At 43.9% G+C, this 18,685-nt stretch overlaps 8 protein-coding genes across 8 annotated transcripts; 3 read left to right on the top strand and 5 right to left on the bottom strand.

The window, feature by feature from the left end:
* Nucleotides 1-198: 198 nt before the first annotated feature.
* Nucleotides 199-1,286, bottom strand: RhiXN_03334 (Hus1, required for S-M and DNA damage checkpoints-like protein; the record flags this gene model as incomplete). Its single annotated transcript, XM_043323151.1, has 7 exons — nt 199-308; nt 366-488; nt 543-717; nt 765-869; nt 920-1,096; nt 1,151-1,163; nt 1,222-1,286. The coding sequence occupies 7 exons, from the start codon at nt 1,284-1,286 to the stop codon at nt 199-201; spliced, it is 768 nt and encodes a 255-aa protein (XP_043178647.1).
* A 654-nt stretch (nt 1,287-1,940) lies between these two features.
* RhiXN_03333 (major facilitator superfamily transporter) lies at nt 1,941-4,090 on the top strand (the record flags this gene model as incomplete). Its single annotated transcript, XM_043323150.1, has 14 exons — nt 1,941-2,222; nt 2,283-2,410; nt 2,469-2,535; nt 2,583-2,720; nt 2,775-2,819; nt 2,874-2,882; nt 2,930-2,983; nt 3,055-3,212; nt 3,272-3,326; nt 3,376-3,454; nt 3,505-3,673; nt 3,732-3,814; nt 3,879-3,970; nt 4,025-4,090. 14 exons carry the CDS (start codon nt 1,941-1,943, stop codon nt 4,088-4,090), a joined length of 1,425 nt encoding a protein of 474 aa, XP_043178646.1.
* Nucleotides 4,091-4,716: 626 nt separating this feature from the next.
* On the top strand, nt 4,717-6,862 carry RhiXN_03332 (major facilitator superfamily transporter; the record flags this gene model as incomplete). Its single annotated transcript, XM_043323149.1, has 14 exons — nt 4,717-4,992; nt 5,058-5,185; nt 5,239-5,305; nt 5,357-5,494; nt 5,547-5,591; nt 5,648-5,656; nt 5,706-5,759; nt 5,820-5,977; nt 6,041-6,095; nt 6,148-6,226; nt 6,277-6,445; nt 6,500-6,582; nt 6,635-6,729; nt 6,797-6,862. 14 exons carry the CDS (start codon nt 4,717-4,719, stop codon nt 6,860-6,862), a joined length of 1,422 nt encoding a protein of 473 aa, XP_043178645.1.
* Nucleotides 6,863-7,235: 373 nt separating this feature from the next.
* On the top strand, nt 7,236-8,124 carry RhiXN_03331 (major facilitator superfamily transporter; the record flags this gene model as incomplete). The annotated part of the gene is made up of 4 exons (XM_043323148.1): nt 7,236-7,526; nt 7,587-7,714; nt 7,771-7,837; nt 7,885-8,124. The coding sequence occupies 4 exons, from the start codon at nt 7,236-7,238 to the stop codon at nt 8,122-8,124; spliced, it is 726 nt and encodes a 241-aa protein (XP_043178644.1).
* Nucleotides 8,125-8,469: 345 nt separating this feature from the next.
* Nucleotides 8,470-8,772, bottom strand: RhiXN_03330 (Retrotransposable element Tf2 protein; the record flags this gene model as incomplete). The annotated part of the gene is made up of 1 exon (XM_043323147.1): nt 8,470-8,772. One exon carries the CDS (start codon nt 8,770-8,772, stop codon nt 8,470-8,472), a length of 303 nt encoding a protein of 100 aa, XP_043178643.1.
* A 693-nt stretch (nt 8,773-9,465) lies between these two features.
* Nucleotides 9,466-11,736, bottom strand: RhiXN_03329 (Retrotransposable element Tf2 protein; the record flags this gene model as incomplete). Its single annotated transcript, XM_043323146.1, has 2 exons — nt 9,466-11,242; nt 11,285-11,736. 2 exons carry the CDS (start codon nt 11,734-11,736, stop codon nt 9,466-9,468), a joined length of 2,229 nt encoding a protein of 742 aa, XP_043178642.1.
* Nucleotides 11,737-11,909: 173 nt separating this feature from the next.
* Nucleotides 11,910-16,693, bottom strand: RhiXN_03328 (Retrotransposable element Tf2 protein; the record flags this gene model as incomplete). The annotated part of the gene is made up of 2 exons (XM_043323145.1): nt 11,910-12,987; nt 13,452-16,693. 2 exons carry the CDS (start codon nt 16,691-16,693, stop codon nt 11,910-11,912), a joined length of 4,320 nt encoding a protein of 1,439 aa, XP_043178641.1.
* Nucleotides 16,694-16,866: 173 nt separating this feature from the next.
* Nucleotides 16,867-18,405, bottom strand: RhiXN_03327 (Retrotransposon gag protein; the record flags this gene model as incomplete). Its single annotated transcript, XM_043323144.1, has 1 exon — nt 16,867-18,405. The coding sequence occupies one exon, from the start codon at nt 18,403-18,405 to the stop codon at nt 16,867-16,869; it is 1,539 nt and encodes a 512-aa protein (XP_043178640.1).
* Between the last annotated feature and the right edge of the window lie 280 nt (nt 18,406-18,685).

Raw genomic sequence — 18,685 nt, 5'->3', positions numbered from 1 at the left:
CATTTTCATTTTATCTCCCGGGCACCACACTCCTTTGTTTGTTACCATTATCTCTTTGGACACTTGTGATTAACATTATTTATTTGAGCTCTCTGTACAACCATCCCTCCAATGAAATCGAACGTGTGTTCATCTGTGCATCTGTACAAACCCCGCGTATAAACATAATTCTTCTTGGTAACCACCTCCCTTCTCAGTTCATTCAACATCATCTAGCCGTGCGGGTATATAAAAGGTGATGACCCCACCAGTGTCTGTCACTGAACCTATGTATACATACATAATAACACAAAAGTTTGCGCATATTGCTAAAATACGTATTGAGTCAATCAAGGAAATACGCAAGCGAGGGACTTCATACTCACAAGCAACAGTCGAGTTCGAAAACATATGGCAAGTCAGAAACTTGATCAAACTCTTGACGGCAACTAGCGCGCCGTACTTCTGATCTGGATTGTTCTCGTGGTCTGGATTGGGTGCTTCGCCCTCTGGATGACGAGTTAGTCTACAACACTTGGATATTCCACCCAGAGGTCACGTACCAACTGTAGGGCGCTGGCAATTCTCCCAGGTAGTAGACACACGAACGTCGTCTGTCTGGATGGCGAGGACAAGTTCACCACGAGGTGTTGCACTGATTGCCAGTACATCCGAGAGTCTCTGCATGTGTTCGACGATGGTCCGCAATTCCTTTAATGGAGGCAGTATAATGTGAAGCTAACAATCATTAGTTAGACAACAATGAGAAAAAAACGCCAACGTACATCAGGCGGGGGACATAATGGCTCCTTGACCTGTTCAATCTCTACGGCCTTCATCACCGTTATTCGAACGTCGTGCGTGACCATCATTTTTTTGCCTTGTCTGCTCTAAAAAAACAATTCGTCTCACTTGAAAGGTACCATAACAGAGCACTCACTTCAGTTTCAGCCTCAAACGAAAATACCGGTTGGTCGTTCTTCTTGGCGAGCTTGACGATGACATCGTGTGCGGCTGAGGCTGAGCGCAAGGCTTGGGATAGAGGCTCTGTCGAAACTTCGAGGCTAATCATATTGTTCGCGTTCGATTGTATTCGGTAGTCCGAAAACATCGAGTCCTATCCAAGATAGTCATTCACCATGTCCCGAGCGAGAGCCAGTTCGACTCTTACCACCGGAATCTTCCTGTCGCCATATCTTGTTAGTACTCTGCTGTGGAATTGCTCGGGGGTCAATTACTCACGACCAAATCTGAACACCCACGTCCGTTTCTCCAAGACATATAATTTGTACCGTCGTTTCATTCATCTTGAATATACATCGCTTGGATAACTTCTCCATCGTTTGCACGATTTCTGCCAGAATTGTCATTTTAAACAAATTAAATCAAGTATGACTCTACATACTGGAGAGAGTTGATATTTCATCGATGCATGCTCTGAATCTCATCTAGTGGCGAAGATGGTGGTCAGACGGAGATCGAGCCACTGTGGAGGTGGCGCGCGTTGTTTGTAACACTCACGTGACCGTTCCATCGCTGTTAGCCGGTTCGGTCGATCAGCCCGGAATCTTATTCTGTTCCACGATGATCCAGTGCTCAATATTTGCGTTCTTTCGGTGCTCGGTCCGGCATCAAACTCAACGGTCTCGACGGGCGGTCTGGGAGCAAGTTGCCCGTCGGTGTAAAACAACTTGGCTAGGCCACATGGTACAATAGTAAGCAGTTAAGCGATCGGAGTTCGAGGGAGAAGGGGCCCAGACTTCCACTGGGAAGAACTCCACAATCGTGGGGATCGATTAATTCCATTCCCCAGTCAAATTATACATTCTTGACTCGAGTCAAACGATTTTGCCTACAGTATTTGTTAATTTACGTGTGAACGGGGCTTTAGTGTTTTAATCCTTCGGAACGAACTCTGACTCGTCTTCGGACGACCATCTTGATTGCAAGGTTGAAGCCTCATGACTCAGACTGCGACTTGCGAAATAGAGCTCCTCGATGCGCTCCCGCACTTGGAGAGCGGGAGCAGGTTCGATCGTGCCAAGACGCTCCCTGTCCAAACTCCCCATGCGACCGCAAATAACCCAGACGCAGAATACTTTTCGGGCATTAATGCTTTGGAGGGCCACGGGCATCCAACAGGTTCGGGTTACTCTTTGCCAACTCCACCCTCTACCGCCCAGATTTCTGGTATTCGTATTGGGAATATATTTATAGAGGATAAGGTTTTGTATCTGGCTGGAGTGAGTCCTTTCAAGTGTATAAGTTTATATCGAGGGTCTGAGTTGCGACTGGGTTATCAGTCTTGCATGGGTATTTTCGTCGTTGGCCTAAATGAGACTGCCACAGGAGCCAATCTACCTTCGTTTCAAGACTACTACCACCTGCCATACGATACAGTCTCGCTTGTCTTTCTAGGCGGGTTTATCGGGTATGTGCGATTCTTTGGTACACTCAGAGCCATTTGATTACGACCAATATACATCTAGCTACTTGATCTCGTGCATGCTCAACTCGGTTCTACAGAACGCGATTGGAACACGCAATGTCCTACTGGTGAGTAGGGTACAGAATTTAAAGCATTCTGATTAACACTTGTATAGTTGGCCGGAGCACTTTACGCCGGAGGGTCTCTCCTAATATCTTTCGCTCCACCTTTCCCAGCCGTCATGGTGGGACTCTGCTTCATGGGGTTCGGTGCGGGCTTCTATGAGGCTGCTTTAACCAGTGTGGTGTCCCACGTGAGTGTAGCGTAGAAGATATTTTGACGATTGGTTCTTATGCCTTTTGAAAAGTTTGAAGATAATCGATACATGAACATTTTGTACGCATTCTCTGGGGTGAGCATACTGGATTTGGGTATTGAATAAATTCGACTTGGCCTCCTCTTTTAGCTTGGCGCAGTAGGTAATTTCACTACATAGATTTACGTTAATAACAGAGTTCGTAGTTGGTTTCCCCATTCATTATCGGAGCCCTCGCAAAAATCGGCGCCGCATGGAAGGTATGTTAATCAACAATTCAACCATTGACTCAAAAGTATGCTTATTAGTGACTTTACTATGTGCCTTCTAGCTCTACTATTGGTTCCCATTCGTCCTGGCATCACTAATTACTGGTAGTCATTTTATAATTTTCAGGAACTACTCGACACCATCAGATCGCGAAGAGGTATCTGAACATGAGGGTGTGCGTGCAAAGTTCAAAAGGGTGGTGCATATGCCAATCGCTTGGTGAGTTGTTTATCAACCGGTGAATGGTTTTTCTCAAATCTAGCTGTACCGTATACCAGGATTGGGATAGTATTACTCTTTCTTAGCTTTTCAATCGCCCATGTATTCACTAGTGTGAGAACCGCACTCACGCCTACCTCACAGTGTACTAATCCTGAGCTAGTGGTTGACTTCGTATCTTATGGAAATCAAAGGATCTGGCCCGGATGTTTCTCGATATCAGTTGTCCATGCTCTGGGCTGGTAAGTCCACATTTATTCGCCGAGAAAACAAAGTTAACTTGAGCTTCCAGGCCTGACCGCCGGAAGAGTCTTTTTCTCCTTGCCGTTTATCCACGTTCGCGAAAGAACGGGGAACACCATATTACTTGTCTCAATGTGCGGAGCAATCGGCCTATTTTGGGCGGTCAATTCTACTCCGTCGAATTGGATTGGAATTGCTGCGGCTGGGTTCTTCTTAGGGTAGTTATATGAAGTTATCCCTGCAGAACCATGTCACCCATTTACCAATACGTACCAGCCCAAATACACCTGGAATACTGTCCATTATATCGGCTCGTGCCCCACCTAGCCTCAAGGGGATCGTCATTTCAAGTATGATTGGTACGTACTAGTAGTCTGAACCGTTTAATGTCTATCGACTGGATACTGAAGTAACCCAACGTAGGTCTGGGGTTGGCTGGTACTCTCGCACCCCTGGTTTTTGGTGTAGTTATAGAAAAGGTCACTCCGGGCTTGCGTATCCTGCCCCCAGTCATTGTGAGTTCTCTAGCCTTGAGCTCAATGGTGGCATTGACTGTCGCACACTATCAGATTGTACTCGCCTCCTTATCCGCACTGGTTTTCTGGACTGTCCCGCCTCGCAGAAAGGTTGACTAGACTGAAGTTCCAGTATGTGCGCATACATGCTGGCAAAAGCTTTATCATTAGGTCTGAGGGGCGTCTATACGTATGTAGGATGCTATTTAAACTCGATTGAATTTATTTTGATATCTCGAATTTCGCTCTGATGTTTGCAAGAGCTCGATTCTCACTTTTCTCTGACAATGAGAGCTATCGCCAATATTTCGATGAATCATCCGTCCTGAATCTACTTCAGAGCTCTCCTGTTAACTATTGCTTGAGTGAATCAGGCTTTCAAACCTGCCGTTGAATTATGATGAAGGAACTGAGCCAAGATAGCCATCTTCGATCAATGGATCTCCCCACTGTTGTGCACAATGGCGCAACCAAGTCGCACGTGCATCGGTCAATCGATTCACCGTTTAACCCAGATTCTCATCTTAATTCAAAAGCTTAAAACTGCTTGTTCCATTATTCGGACCTGCTTACGTCTACAGCGGAAAAATGTCTCGGGATCCACCCGGTCGAGACCACCAGGTCAAGTGGCCCCAAGTCTACTGTTCTGGACTGATAATTTTTACGTACCACCCGTCCTTTTATTCAGGCCATTTCTGCCCTGCCCTCCTCACCGCCAACACCACCACTTCAGGTCTAAAGTCGACATGAGTCAAACTGCGACTTGTGAAATAAAGCTCGACGAACTGCCGTATCTCGAGCATGGCACTTCTTTGCTTTATACCAAGAGCCTCTCTGCACAAACTCCAGATGTGCTCACCGATGGTCCTCAGGCAGAGTACTTTTCTGGGCTTACTCCAGGCAGTGCCATGGGTGCCATGGGCTCGGGGCATACCTTGGTTAGCCCGGGGCAGATTACGGAGCCATTTGGGCTACGCATAGGGAATATTCTGATTGAGGACAAAGTTTTGTACTTGACCGGGGTAAGTCTTTTTTCGTACTGTTGGATTAAACATTAATTTGACCAATATGTGACGTTGAACATTAGGCATGCATGGGCATCTTCTTGGCCAGCCTCAATTTCACTGCGACGGGAGCTAATCTGCCCTCATTCCAAAATCATTACCAACTATCCTATGAAACAGTCTCGCTCGTGTTTCTTGCCGGTTTCGGAGGGTAGGCTCAATAATTTGGATGACAGAGTCCCTCTAATAGTAGAAATTACCCAGATACTTAGTTTCATGCGTGCTCAATTCTGTTCTGCAGAGAGTGATCGGGACATGTAATGTTTTATTGGTAAGCATGACACACGATTTCGAGCTCGCCTTCTGATTAATTACTCGGCAGATGGCCGGTGCCTTGCATGGTGGCGGTGCCCTGCTAATATCTTTCGCCCCGCCTTTCCCGGTTGTAATTATCGGGCTTACTCTCATGGGTTTTGGAGGTGGCTTTTATGAGGCATGCCTTACCAGCGTGGTGTCGCATGTTAGTATTTATTCTACAAACAATTCGGTTTAAGTGCTCACCATTCCTGCAGTTTGAAGATAGCCGAATAATGAACATCGTATATGCGTTTGGTGGGGTAAGCAATTCATGGTTTTCCTTTAGCGCGCTCAGACTCATATCGTTACTTTTCAGCTCGGTGCAGTAAGTGAATACGAATGCCTGTTCTACGGCAAGTAATTAAGGGTTGTAGCTTGTTTCACCGTTCATCATCGGAGGACTTGCTAAAACCAATACTCCATGGAAAGTAAGCATGGCTGGCTCATCTCGAGTTATCCTAAATAACACCACGACCTTTGATGCTTAGTTTTACTATTGGATCCCATTGGGCCTGACGGCACTAGTCGCTGTTTGTCACTTTATGCTTTTTAGGAAGTATGCGACGCCGCCCGATCACGAGGAAGCACCAGAACACAAAAATGTGCGAGCTAGGTTTAAGCTGGTAGTGCGTATGCCAATCACTTGGTCAGTGAAGATTGAGTTTTTAGACTATCATGAACGGCGTTGAAACTGAAAAATTCTATTCAGGATTGGGATAATTTTGATGGTCCTCAGCTACGCAATTGTGGATGTGCTAAGCAACGTGAGTTTCCTAGATATTCTCTGAAAAAAGAATGACGCAAAGTATGATTCAGTGGTTAACAGCGTATCTCATTGATGTCAAAGGTACCGGTCCTGACATCTCTCGTTATCAGCTGGCAATGTTTTGGGCTGGTAGGTACGCCTATAGTTGTTGAAAGTCTTGTACTTATCCGCAAGTCTAGGCCTCACTGCTGGTAGAATCTTCTTCTCATTGCCTATCATTCATTTTCGTGAGAGACTGGGAAATGCCCTTTTGCTCACTTCTATGTGCGGCGCAATTGGTTTGCTATGGGCGGTCAATTCTGCCGCGTCCAACTGGGTTGCTGTTGCTATCGCAGGATTTTTCCTGGGGTGAGTGTATGTATACTGACCCTGTCGCAGAGATTGATGGATTAAATGACATAGCCCAAACACGCCTGGGATATTGTCTATCGTATCAACACGAGTTCCTCCGAGCCTAAAGGAAATTGTGGTTTCTCTCACAATTGGTACGCAAACCACCCTTAAATTCACAACAATGACACTGACCGTTCAACTCAGGGTCAGCCCTTGTTGGTGGAACACTTGGATCGTTGATTTTTGGATTGACCGTTGGAAAGGTCAGCCTAGGCCTGCGTTTACTTAGCCCTGTTATTGTAAGTTTTACATTTATAATACGCCATAGTGCGGGAACGCTTACCGAAATCGTTTACATTATATCAGATCGTCTTGGCTGGCTTATCGGCTTTACTGTTCTGGGCTGTTCCTCCCCGCAGGAAAGTCGACTGATATAAAATACATGCGCGGCGTAAGCCAATTAGATGTCATGATAGAATAGATATATGCAGAATGATTTATTACTTGAAACAACAAGCATCCAGAGTAAACCGACTGTTCCACAGAGTGCCTCTAGATCATGGATTGTTCGATCAATTTACTAATCTAGATCCTGGGCTCCGTCTCCGCAATTGCAAATCAAAACTAGGTGGGATCGCTTAGATAATTGCATTACTTACGTCTTAAACTAGGCACTACAACACCTCCACCAGTCGAGTCATGCAATGTTCCAATATATATGAGAGATTTTACGTATCTCAACCAAAATTTTGGCTGCACACTAGCCGCAGATAAAACCGGACTTCTCACTTCGACCGCCTTTACGATGAGTCAAACAACGGCACCGGTCATCGAACTCGATGTGCTACCGCGCCTTGAACATGGTATAACCCTCGACCATACCAAGAGCACATACGCACGAAGCCCTGAACTACTCACTGGCAACTCTGACGGGGATCGCTTTCCTCGAGATGAAGATACGGCAAATCCAAACTACATGGACATGACCATGGTGGGCTCGGGTCATACTTTGGTCGATACAGCTCAGCCCAGTCAGACCTTACGACTACATATTGGGAATGTGATAATTGAAGAGAAAGTCCTGTATTTGGTGGGGGTAAGCTTTACCTATACTTGCTCCTTTGTTGCTTTAACTGAGGTGCAATTAAATCACAAGTCCTGCATAGGTATTTTTGCTGCAGGCCTCAACTTCACTGCAACAGGAGCCAATTTACCGTCATTCCAAAAGTTTTATCAGCTGTCTTACCAGACAGTTTTGCTGGTATTCCTTGCGAGCTTTGGAGGGTACGCAACATGCTCCGGCTGTCATAGAATCCCTATTACTAATGAAGCATACCTAGCTACCTAGTATCATGTCTACTCAACTCAGTTCTTCAGAGTGTAATTGGAACGTGTAATGTTTTATTGGTAAGCATAACATTGAACTGCAATTCAAACTACCAACCGGTAGTCAGATGGCTAGCGCCTTGCACGGCAGCAGGGCTTTACTAATATCCTTTGCCCCACCGTTCCCGGTTGTGGTAATAGGGCTTACCCTCATGGGCTTTGGTGGAGGATTTTATGAAGCGTGCCTCACCAGTGTTGTCACGACTAAGCTTGGACCTATGATACAAGTAGGTTTAAAGTCCGTGGCCCTATCACCAATGGACTATGAGAACAAGAGGGGCAACAAAGGCCCAGGGGGTATGATGTAGGGTAGAGGGCAACAAAGGCCTGGTGAGTGATGCTTAAGTAAAGTGCACTAGGCTCAACAAGGGAGCAGGGCAATGGGTAGGTAAGAACTCAGGTGAATTGACAAAGAGGTCAAGTCTTGCTGTTTTAGCGGCGACTTGACCTGGCTTATATACATGGAGAAAGCCACATCAAAAACAACAGTACTAAATAGTGAGTCATTTTCAATTTCACATCATATATCAAATATATCATGTGATCTTGATGAGTCATAAATATATACCAGAAAAGGAAACTATCTCGGAAAAAAGGTAGAAAATAGTATAAAATCATGTCATGCCAATGAAGGTCATGACATTACCCCCTCTTCAAGCTCCAACTGCATCAGGGTACTCCTTATGGAACTCTTCTTTTGCTTCCTTGGCATTGGCCACATTATCAATTGGCTCCCAGGAATTGCTTCCTTCATCATATCCTTTCCACTTAATCAGATACCAGAGTTTCCTTGTTTTACCACGTCCTTTCCATTTGCTATCCAGGATTTTTTCAACCTCATATTCCTCTTCTCCTTCTTTTGTGATAATGGGTGCAGGTTGGGGAGGGTTGCGTCCATGAGGGTCAGGATGAAATTTAGTAAGAAGATTGATATGGAACACAGGGTGTATGCGCATAGTGTGGGGTAATTGAAGTTTGTATGCGTGTGATCCTATTCTTTTGATTACTAAGTAGGGTCCTAATTTTTTATGGCTGAGTTTCATTGAGGGTCTGTCTGTGGATATGTTTTGATGACTCAGCCAGGCCTTGTCTCCTACTTGAATTTTATCTTTGTCTTTATGTCTTTGATCATAAAAGTACTTCATTCTTTCCTGGGATAATGATAGAGCTGCTTTGACTTCATTGTATCCTTTTTCCAGAAATTCTGCGTGTTTGTCTGCGTTTGGAACTACCTCATCTGATTTTTGACCAACCAAAAATCTTGGATTATAGCCGTAACAAATTTGGAAAGGGGATTTGCCTGTGGAAGTTTGCTTTAAATTGTTTAAAGCAAATTCAGCCAATGGTAGTAATGCTACCCAATCTGATTGGCAATGATTCCCAAACATTTGTATAAAGATCTTGGCTTCTCTTTGTATGCGTTCAGTCTGTCCATCTGTCTGGGGATGATACGCCGTGGAATATGTTGGCTTAATGTCCAGCCTTTTATAGAGATGACAAATGAATTTGGCGTTAAATGTGGGACCTCTATCTGAGACTGTGCTTTTGGGGAGGCCATGTAGCTTCCATATGTATGTGACAAATAGGTTGGCAATATCAATGGCAGACAACGTGGATTGGGTGGGAATGAAGTGGACCATTTTTGAGAATCAATCAATCACTGTCAGGATAGCATCAAAACCTTCTGAAACCGGTAGTCCCACAATCATATCATAAGCGATGTCTTCCCAGGGGCGTTCAGGAATTTGCAATGGTTTTAACAGGCCCACAGGTAATTGATTTGTTGGCTTGGACCTGATGCAGGTTTTGCAGTGGCTGACATAAGAATTGACAAACTTTTTCAGCGATGGCCAGTAGTAACTCCTGGAGACAAGTTCTAATGTTCTAGCTTGTCCCGGATGTCCTGCCGCTAATGCATCGTGCCTAGATTCCAGGATGAGGTTCCTAATAGTGTCATCCTTTGGTACAAATATTTTTCTTTGAAACCATAGTAAACCTTCTCTCAACTCCCAGTCTAAGACCTTTTCCTTGTTCTGGAGTTTGTGTAGAATTTCCTTAAGGCAATCATCCTCGTAAATGGCCTCGCCAATTAGATCATTGATTTCCTGATCCGGAGTTATGGATGCAATAAAAAGTTCCGGTTTTAGGAGAACCTGGTTCTCTACCCCCCCTTCAAGGGGTACCAGATTGTAGCGTCTTGAGAGGATATCTGCCTTTTTGTTTTGTGCTCCTGGCCTGTAGATAATTTGGAAATTGTAATCAACTAGGAAGTTGGCCCATCTAATTTGCCGTTTATTCAAGGATTGAGACGTGGAAAAGTACTCCAAGTTCTTATGATCCGTTAGAACTTGGACTGGCAATTCAGATCCTTCTAGCAAATGGCGCCATTCTTTAAATGCTCTAATGACCGCCAACAATTCCTTGTCAAAGATATTGTAATTTTTTTTGGCAGGGGATAAGGATTTGGACAGATAGGCTACTGGAGCCAATTTCCCTTCAGAGTTGCGTTGGGATAGTATGGCTCCTGTTGCATAGTCTGATGCGTTGCATTCCACATAGAATTGCCTTGTGGTATCCGGTTGTAGAAGCAATGGTGCTGACGTAAGACATTTTTTCAGACCCTCAAAAGACTGTTGTTCTGCCAAGTCCCATTTCCAAACACTGTCTTTCTTGAGCAAGTTGTACAAGGGTTGTGCCATATTGCCAAAGTTGGGGATAAATTGTCTATAAAAGTTCACAAATCCTAAGAATTCCTGGATATTTTTGACATTCTTAGGTGTCGACCAATTCATTGCATCTGTGACTTTAGACTGATCAACTTCTATGCCAGACTCCAATATGATGAACCCTAGGTAATCAATTTTTTTGACGTGGAAATGGCATTTTTTGATGTTGCAGAAGAGATCATTGTCCTGTAGCCTCTTTAGTACTTCTTGCACATGGGCCTTGTGATCTTTTTCATTCAAGGAGAATACTAAAATGTTGTCCAGGTAGATAATGACATAGACATCCAAAAGGTCTTGGAATATTTCATTCATCATGTCTTGAAAAACCGCCGGTGCATTTGTTAACCCAAAAGGCATGACCAAGTACTCAAATAATCCGTATTTTGTCTTGAAGGCTGTTTTCCATTTGTCGCCTTCTTTGATTTGGACTAAATTGTACCCTGCTTTAAGATCGAATTTACTAAAGATCTTGGCGCCTTGTAACTTCTCAATAAGATTCTGTGGCAAAGGTAAAGGGTACACATTCTTCTTGGTCATGCTATTTAAGCGCCGGTAGTCCACACACATGCGTAACTTTCCATTCTTTTTCTTGACAAATAAGATTGGAGAAGCCATAGGAGACTTTGAGGGTTGAATCAATCCGGCCTTGAGTTGCTTTTCAATAGTTTCCTTGAGTTCTGCATCCTCCCTTGGACCTAGGCTATAAATGGGGCCATGTCAGGGTTTTGCGTCAGGGAGCAACTCAATAGCAATATCATAAGGACGATGAGGCGGTAATTTGGATGATTCCTCTTCTGGAAAGACTCTAGAGAATTCTTGGTAGGGAGTGGGGATTTCTTCTACTGCTTTGAGTTCTAAAACAGCAGGTGCGGGTAGGCAATTATTGGAACAGTGTAACGAATTAAAGACAAGTGTATGTTTTTCCCATGATATTTGGGGGTTATGCTTTTTTAGCCATGACATTCCTAAAACTAACTGATGGTTGCCAATGTTTGAGATATGGCATTCTAGTTCTTTGGTATGGTTACCAATAGTGCATTTGAAACGAGTGAAATGAGTGATTTGGCCGGAATCAATTTCTTGGCCATCAATAACGCGGAGTTTTTTAGGAATTGGATGAAGGTAGGTGGGAAGTCGATAGGTTTCTACCAAAAGAGGGTGTATGAAGCACGACGTAGCTCCAGAATCAATCATGGCTTTTCCTTGAAAAGGTTTAGCCGAAAAGCTGGATTTTTGGGTTTTAGGAGATTCACACGGATTTGCAATAAACGACGCATATATTTGAGAGGAATTACATAATGAGAATATTTCAAGATTATCGTTTACATGGTGCAAATCCGCAAGCATACAGCCAAGTGCCTTACTCCTTAGTTGGCCTTGGCTTTTCCTTTTCCCGACTCCTCCTCATCAGAGACAACTTCAATTCGATTTTCTTCTTTAGGTCTTTCCCAAGACCATTCAACATTAGCCACATGTCCAGACATGGGCTTAGAGGGGCAATTGCGTGCAAAATGACCTTTTCCACCGCATACATGGCATGTGAGATTTGAAAATCCTCTTCCATCAAGATCCATGGGACCTGGACCTTTAGAGTTTGAGGCTAGAATAGGAGTAGGTGCAATGATGGTTTTAACAGGTGCAGCTGCAGCGGGGCGTTCATCTTTCTTAAGGGAGGGGAATGGGATCATTGTGTCCTTGGATTCTCCATTCCACCTGACATTTGGCATGTTGCCAGAGGTAGTGCAAACAATTGAAGTAATAGCGCCTTTCTTGGCGCGGCAAGTGGTTGGATCAATCATATAGACATTGTCCCCAACATTAAGACAAGTACGAGTAGGAGTGGGATTGGAAGTAGGGGTGGAGACAGTGTTGGAAGACGTACAAGCAGCGGAGACAGATGGGTTGGAAAGACAAGTTGACTCAATGTGGTTGGCAATTTCTTCTGCCTTGTCATACACTTGTTGAGCCATAGCACAACGCCATTGGAACATAGTGGAAAGCATGATGTCCTTGATATTGTTTTGGAGGCCATTATAGTACTTATTGCGTAACGTCTCATTGCTGTACCCTAAGGACACTGAGTACTGCTGGAATTCGCAAGTATATTCTTGTACTGATGCTTTCTGTTGTAAATTATTCCATTTTTGGCGGTACTTCTCATCACAATTTGTATCTACGTAATGCTTTGTGAACTTGGCCCAAAATGTATCAATATCTTCCAATAAAGGAACCGCCTCTCCCCTGAACACCTTCCTTTCCTTGTATGGGCGTACCCAATCTTCCGCAGCACCTTCAAAATATGACGTTATCCACAAGATTTTTTCTTTGTGGGATTGATTGGCCCCTTTTGCCCTTATATAGGCTTGGCAGGCAATAATGAAGTTAAGGGCGTCCTCTTTCTTGCCATTGAACTTATTGGGCTTGGTGTCACGACTAAGCTCGGACCTATGGTACAAGGAGGCTTAAAGTCCGTGGCCCTATCACCAATGGACTATGAAACGGGTAGAGGGGCGACGAGGGCCCAAGGGGTATGGTATAGGGTAGAGGGCGACGATGGCCTGGTAGATGATGCTTAAGTAAGTGCACTAATGCTCAACAAGGGAGCAGGGCAAAGGGTAGGTAGAAGCTTAGGATGAATTGACAAAGAGGTCAAGTCTTGCTGTTTTAGCGGCGACTTGACCTGGTTTATATACATGAAGAAAGCCACATCAAAACAACAGTACTAAATAGTGAGTCATTTACAATTTCACATCATATATCAAATATGTCACGTGATCTGGATGAGTCATAAATATATACCAAAAAAGGAAACTGTCTCAGAAAAAAGATAGAAAATAGTAAAAAATCATGTCATGCCAATGAAGGTCATGACATTACCCCCTCTTCAAGTTCCAACTGCATCAGGGTACTCCTTATGGAACTCTTCTCTCGCTTCCTTGGCATTGGCCACATTGTCAATTGGTTCCCAGGAATTGCTTCCCTCGTCGTATCCTTTCCACTTAATTAGATACCAAAGTTTCCTTGTTTTACCGCGTCCTTTCCATTTACTATCCAAGATTTTTTCAACCTCATATTCCTCCTCTCCTTCTTCTGTGACAATGGGTGCAGGTTGGGGAGGGTCGCGACCATGAGGGTCAGGATGAAATTTAGTGAGAAGATTGATATGGAACACAGGATGTATGCGCATAGTGTGAGGTAATTGAAGTTTGTATGCGTGTGATCCTATTCTTTCAATTACTAAGTAGGGTCCTAATTTTTTGTGGCTGAGTTTCATCGAGGGTCTGTCTGTGGATATATTTTGATGGCTCAACCAGGCTTTGTCCCCTACTTGAATTTCTTCTTCCTTTCTGTGATGTTGATCATAGAAGTGTTTCATCCTTTCTTGTGACAGGGACAATGCTGCCTTGACTTCATCGTAGCCTTGTTCTAAGAACTCCGCGTGTTCATCTGCGTTGGGTACTGATTCATCCGTTTTTTGACCTACAGAGAATTGGGGGTTACAGCTGTAACATATCTGGAATGGGGATTTGCCCGTAGAAGTTTGCTTTAGATTATTGAGGGCAAACTCGGCTAAAGGAAGTAGGGATACCCAGTCTGATTGGCGGTGGTTTCCGAACATACGGATAAAGATTTCAGCCTCCCTTTGTATTCGTTCTGTCTGTCCATCTGTTTGCGGATGGTATGCTGTAGAGTATGTGGGTTTAATGTCCAACCTTTTATACAGATGACGAATGAACTTGGCATTAAATGTAGGTCCTCTGTCTGAAACCGTACTTCTAGGGAGGCCGTGTAGTTTCCATATATACGTGATGAAGAGGTTGGCGATATCAATAGCCAACGCCGTGGAATGGGTAGGAATAAAGTGGACCATTTTTGAGAATTGATCAATGACAGTAAGTATGGCATCAAAGCCTTCCGACACCGGTAGTCCCACAATCATGTCATAGGCTATGTCTTCCCAGGGACGTTCAGGAATTTGCAAAGGCTTTAGTAGTCCTACAGGTACTTGGTTTGTTGGTTTGGACCTGATGCAGGTTTTGCAATGGCTGACATAAGAATTGACAAATTTTTTCAGCAATGGCCAGTAGTAACTCCTGGAAACGAGTTCTAATGTCCTGGCTTGTCCTGGATGCCCTGCTGCTAAAGCGTCATGCCTAGATTCCAAGATAAGATTCCTAATAGTGTCATCCTTTGGAACAAATATTTTCCCTTGAAACCATAGTAATCCTTCTTTTAATTCCCAGTCGACTACTTTATTTTTGTTCTGGAGCCTGTACAAGATTTCTTTAAGACGTTCATCCTCATAGATTGCTTCACCAATCAGATCGTTGATTTCCTGATCTGGGGTAATAGATGCGATGAAAAGTTCCGGTTTTAGGAGAACCTGGTTCTCTACCCCCCCTTCAAGGGGTACTAAGTCATAGCGTCTAGAGAGGATATCCGCCTTTTTGTTCTGTGCCCCAGGTCTGTAGATAATCTGGAAATTGTAGTCTACTAGGAAATTTGCCCATCGAATTTGACGTTTATTCAGGGATTGTGACGTCGAGAAATACTCCAAATTCTTATGATCTGTTAGAACTTGGACTGGTAGTTCTGATCCTTCCAGTAAATGACGCCATTCCTTAAATGCCCTAATGACTGCCAGTAATTCTTTGTCAAAGATATCATAGTTCTTTTCGGCTGGGGATAGGGATTTTGATAGATAGGCTACAGGAGCTAGTTTCCCTTCAGGATTACGCTGAGATAGTATTGCCCCAGTGGCATAGTCCGATGCGTCGCATTCCACATAGAACTGTCTTGTGGTGTCAGGTTGTAAAAGCAAGGGCGCTGAGGTAAGACATTTTTTAAGATTGTCAAAAGATTGTTGTTCTGCATGTTCCCATTTCCATTGACTGTCTTTTTTGAGCAAATTATACAAAGGACGTGCCATGTTGCCAAAATTAGGGATAAATCGTCTGTAAAAGTTTACAAATCCTAAGAATTCCTGGATGTTCTTGACATTTTTTGGTATTGACCAATTCATTGCGTCTGTAACTTTGGATTGATCCACCTCTATGCCAAATTCTGATATGATAAACCCTAGGTAATCAATTTTCTTGACATGAAAATGGCATTTCTCGATATTGCAAAAGAGATGGTTGTCCTGTAATCTCTTAAGTACTTCTCGCACATGGGCTTCATGATCTTTTTCGTTCAAGGAGAAGACTAGAATATCGTCCAGGTATATGATGACATAAACATCCAGAAGATCCCTGAATATCTCGTTCATCATATCTTGAAAAGCCGCCGGCGCATTTGTTAATCCAAAGGGCATGACCAAGTATTCGAATAGTCCATATTTTGTTTTGAAGGCTGTTTTCCATTCATCGCCTTCTTTGATCCGGACTAAATTATATCCTGCCTTGAGATCGAATTTACTAAAAATCTTTGCACCTTGTAGCTTCTCAATCAAGTTTTGTGGCAATGGTAGAGGATAGACGTTTTTCTTGGTCATACTGTTTAGACGCCGATAGTCCACACACATGCGTAACTTCCCGTTTTTCTTTTTGACAAATAATATGGGAGAGGCCATAGGGGATTTAGACGGGCGGATTAAACCTGCTTTGAGTTGTTTTTCAATGGTTTCTTTGAGTTCCGCATCCTCCCTTGGACCTAAACTGTATATGGGACCATGTTGTGGTCGCGCATCTGGGAGTAATTCAATGGCAATATCGTAAGGACGGTGGGGTGGCAATTTGGATGATTCTTCCTCAGAAAAGACCTTGGAAAATTCTTGATACGGTAGTGGTATTTCTTCTACTGCCTTGAGCTCTAAGATAGCAGGTATAGACAGACAATTATTGGAACAATATAATGAGTTAAAAATGAGTGTATGTTTTTCCCATGATATTTGGGGATTGTGCTTTTTTAGCCATGACATCCCTAAAACTAATTGATGGTTACCGATATTGGAAATATGGCACTCTAATTCTTCAATGTGGTTGCCAATGGTACATTTAAACCGAGTGAAATGAGTGATTTGGCCAGAATTGATTTCTCGGCCATCAATAACACGTAGTTTCTTGGGAATTGGATGTGTATAGGTTGGAAGCCAATAGGTTTCTACTAAAAGAGGGTGGATGAAGCAAGAAGTTGCTCCAGAGTCGATCATGGCTTTTCCTTGAAAAGGTTTAGCCAAAAAACTTGATTTTTGGGTTTTAGGAGTCTCACACGGATTTGCAGAGAACGATGCGTATATTTGAGAGGTATTACATAAGGAAAGTATTTCAAAATCGTTATTCTCATAATGCAAATCCGCGAGCATACAGCCAAGTGCCTTACTCCTTAGTCGGCCTTGGCTTTTCCTTTTCCCGACTCCTCCTTATCAGAGACAACTTCAATTTGACTTTCCTCCTTGGGCCTTTCCCAAGACCATTCAACATTAGCCACATGTCCAGACATGGGCTTGGAGGGACAATTGCGTGCGAAATGGCCTTTTCCGCCGCACACATGGCAGGTTAAGTTTGCAAAACCCCTTCCATCAAGATCCATGGGGCCGGGACCTTTAGAACTCGAGGCTAAAACAGGAACAGGGGCAACAATAGGCTTTGCTGGGACGACCGCTGCAGGGCGTTCATCCTTTTTTAGGGATGGAAAGGGGATCATCGTGTCCTTGGTTTCCCCATTCCATCTAACATTTGGCATATTGCCAGAGGTTGTGCAAACAATTGAGGTAATGGCGCCTTTCTTGGCGCGACGAGTGGTAGGGTCGATCATATAAACATTGTCCCCAACATTAAGACGAGTTCGAGTGGGATTGGAAATAGGGTAGGAACTTGGGGCAGAGCTAGAAGATACACGAGTAGTAGGAGTGGAAGCAGATGGGTTTGACAGACGAGTGGATTCGATATGATTGGCAATTTCCTCTGCCTTGTCGTAGACCTGTTGAGCAGTAGCGCGACGCCATTGGAACATAGTGGAAAGCATGATGTCTTTAATATTATTTTGGAGGCCATCATAGTACTTGTCGCGTAATGTTTCATCACTGTACCCTAAGGACACTGAATACTGCTGGAATTCGCGAGTGTATTCTTGTACTGATGCCTTCTGTCTTAAACTATTCCATTTTTGGCGGTACTTCTCATCACGATTGGTGTCCACATAGTGTTTAGTGAATTCCGCCCAAAACACATCAATATCTTCCAATAAGGGAACCGCTTCTCCCCTGAACACCTTCCTTTCCTTGTATGGGCGGATCCAATCTTTGGCTGCACCCTCAAAGTATGATGTAACCCACAAAATTTTTTCTTCGTGAGAACGATTTGCTCCTTTGGCCCTGATGTAAGCCTGACACGCAATAATGAAATTAAGGGCGTCTTCCTTTTTGCCACTGAACTTGTTAGGCTTGGCAAACTTTAAGTCGGAATTGGAAGACGTAGGAGCAGGTGGAGGATTGGTGGCTGTGCCAGAAGGTGGAGGTGGAGGAGGGGCCGTGGGTCGAGTAGTGGAATTGTGGAGTAGCTGGTCTTGCACAGCTTGAATGGAAGCGGCCGCTCCTTGAATTTGGTTGGAATAGAATATATGTTGGTTACGCGATTGATCGCAATGTTCCTTGAGTTCTGCCCTTAACAATGCTATTTGATCGTGTTGTGCTTCGTAAGCGCCTTGAAGTTGTGAGAATTCTTTTTTTAACACAATCATATTTTGGGCTACCATATTTAACAATTCACGATCGGACATGTGATCAAAGGACATGGGGGAATATACATGGGGCGGCACAGCCGCAGGAGCAGGAGTATGAGTACGGGAAGACGGGGCAGACCACCCCGATTGGGCTTGGGAAGGAGTTAGACTAGTCTCTCCCATCTCGCCCAAGCCAGGCATTGTCATGTGAGATGGCAAAAAACTCATAGTCTTTATAATAGTGGATGCGCCCTTTTCCGTCTTGGGTGATGTCTTGGATTGAACAGTGGAAATTGTCCAACTCAATCTCTTTCTCTACCAGTAGTCTGTCTTTTTCCTCAATAAGCCTTTCTTGCTCCTCAATGGTTAGAGCAAGGTCGCGATTATGGGCTTCGAGGTTTGCAATAAGATTCCTATGTTCTTGCGCCTCAGTTTCGTATATAGTATTAAGGCGTTTGGCAAAGGATCGATGACTTTTATA

This window comes from Rhizoctonia solani, chromosome 3 (genome assembly GCF_016906535.1).
Source record: "Rhizoctonia solani chromosome 3, complete sequence".
NCBI classification, from domain to species: Eukaryota; Fungi; Basidiomycota; class Agaricomycetes; order Cantharellales; family Ceratobasidiaceae; genus Rhizoctonia; species Rhizoctonia solani.
The sequence above is the reverse complement of the archived record's forward strand: the minus strand, read 5'-3'. Positions and strand labels throughout refer to the sequence as shown.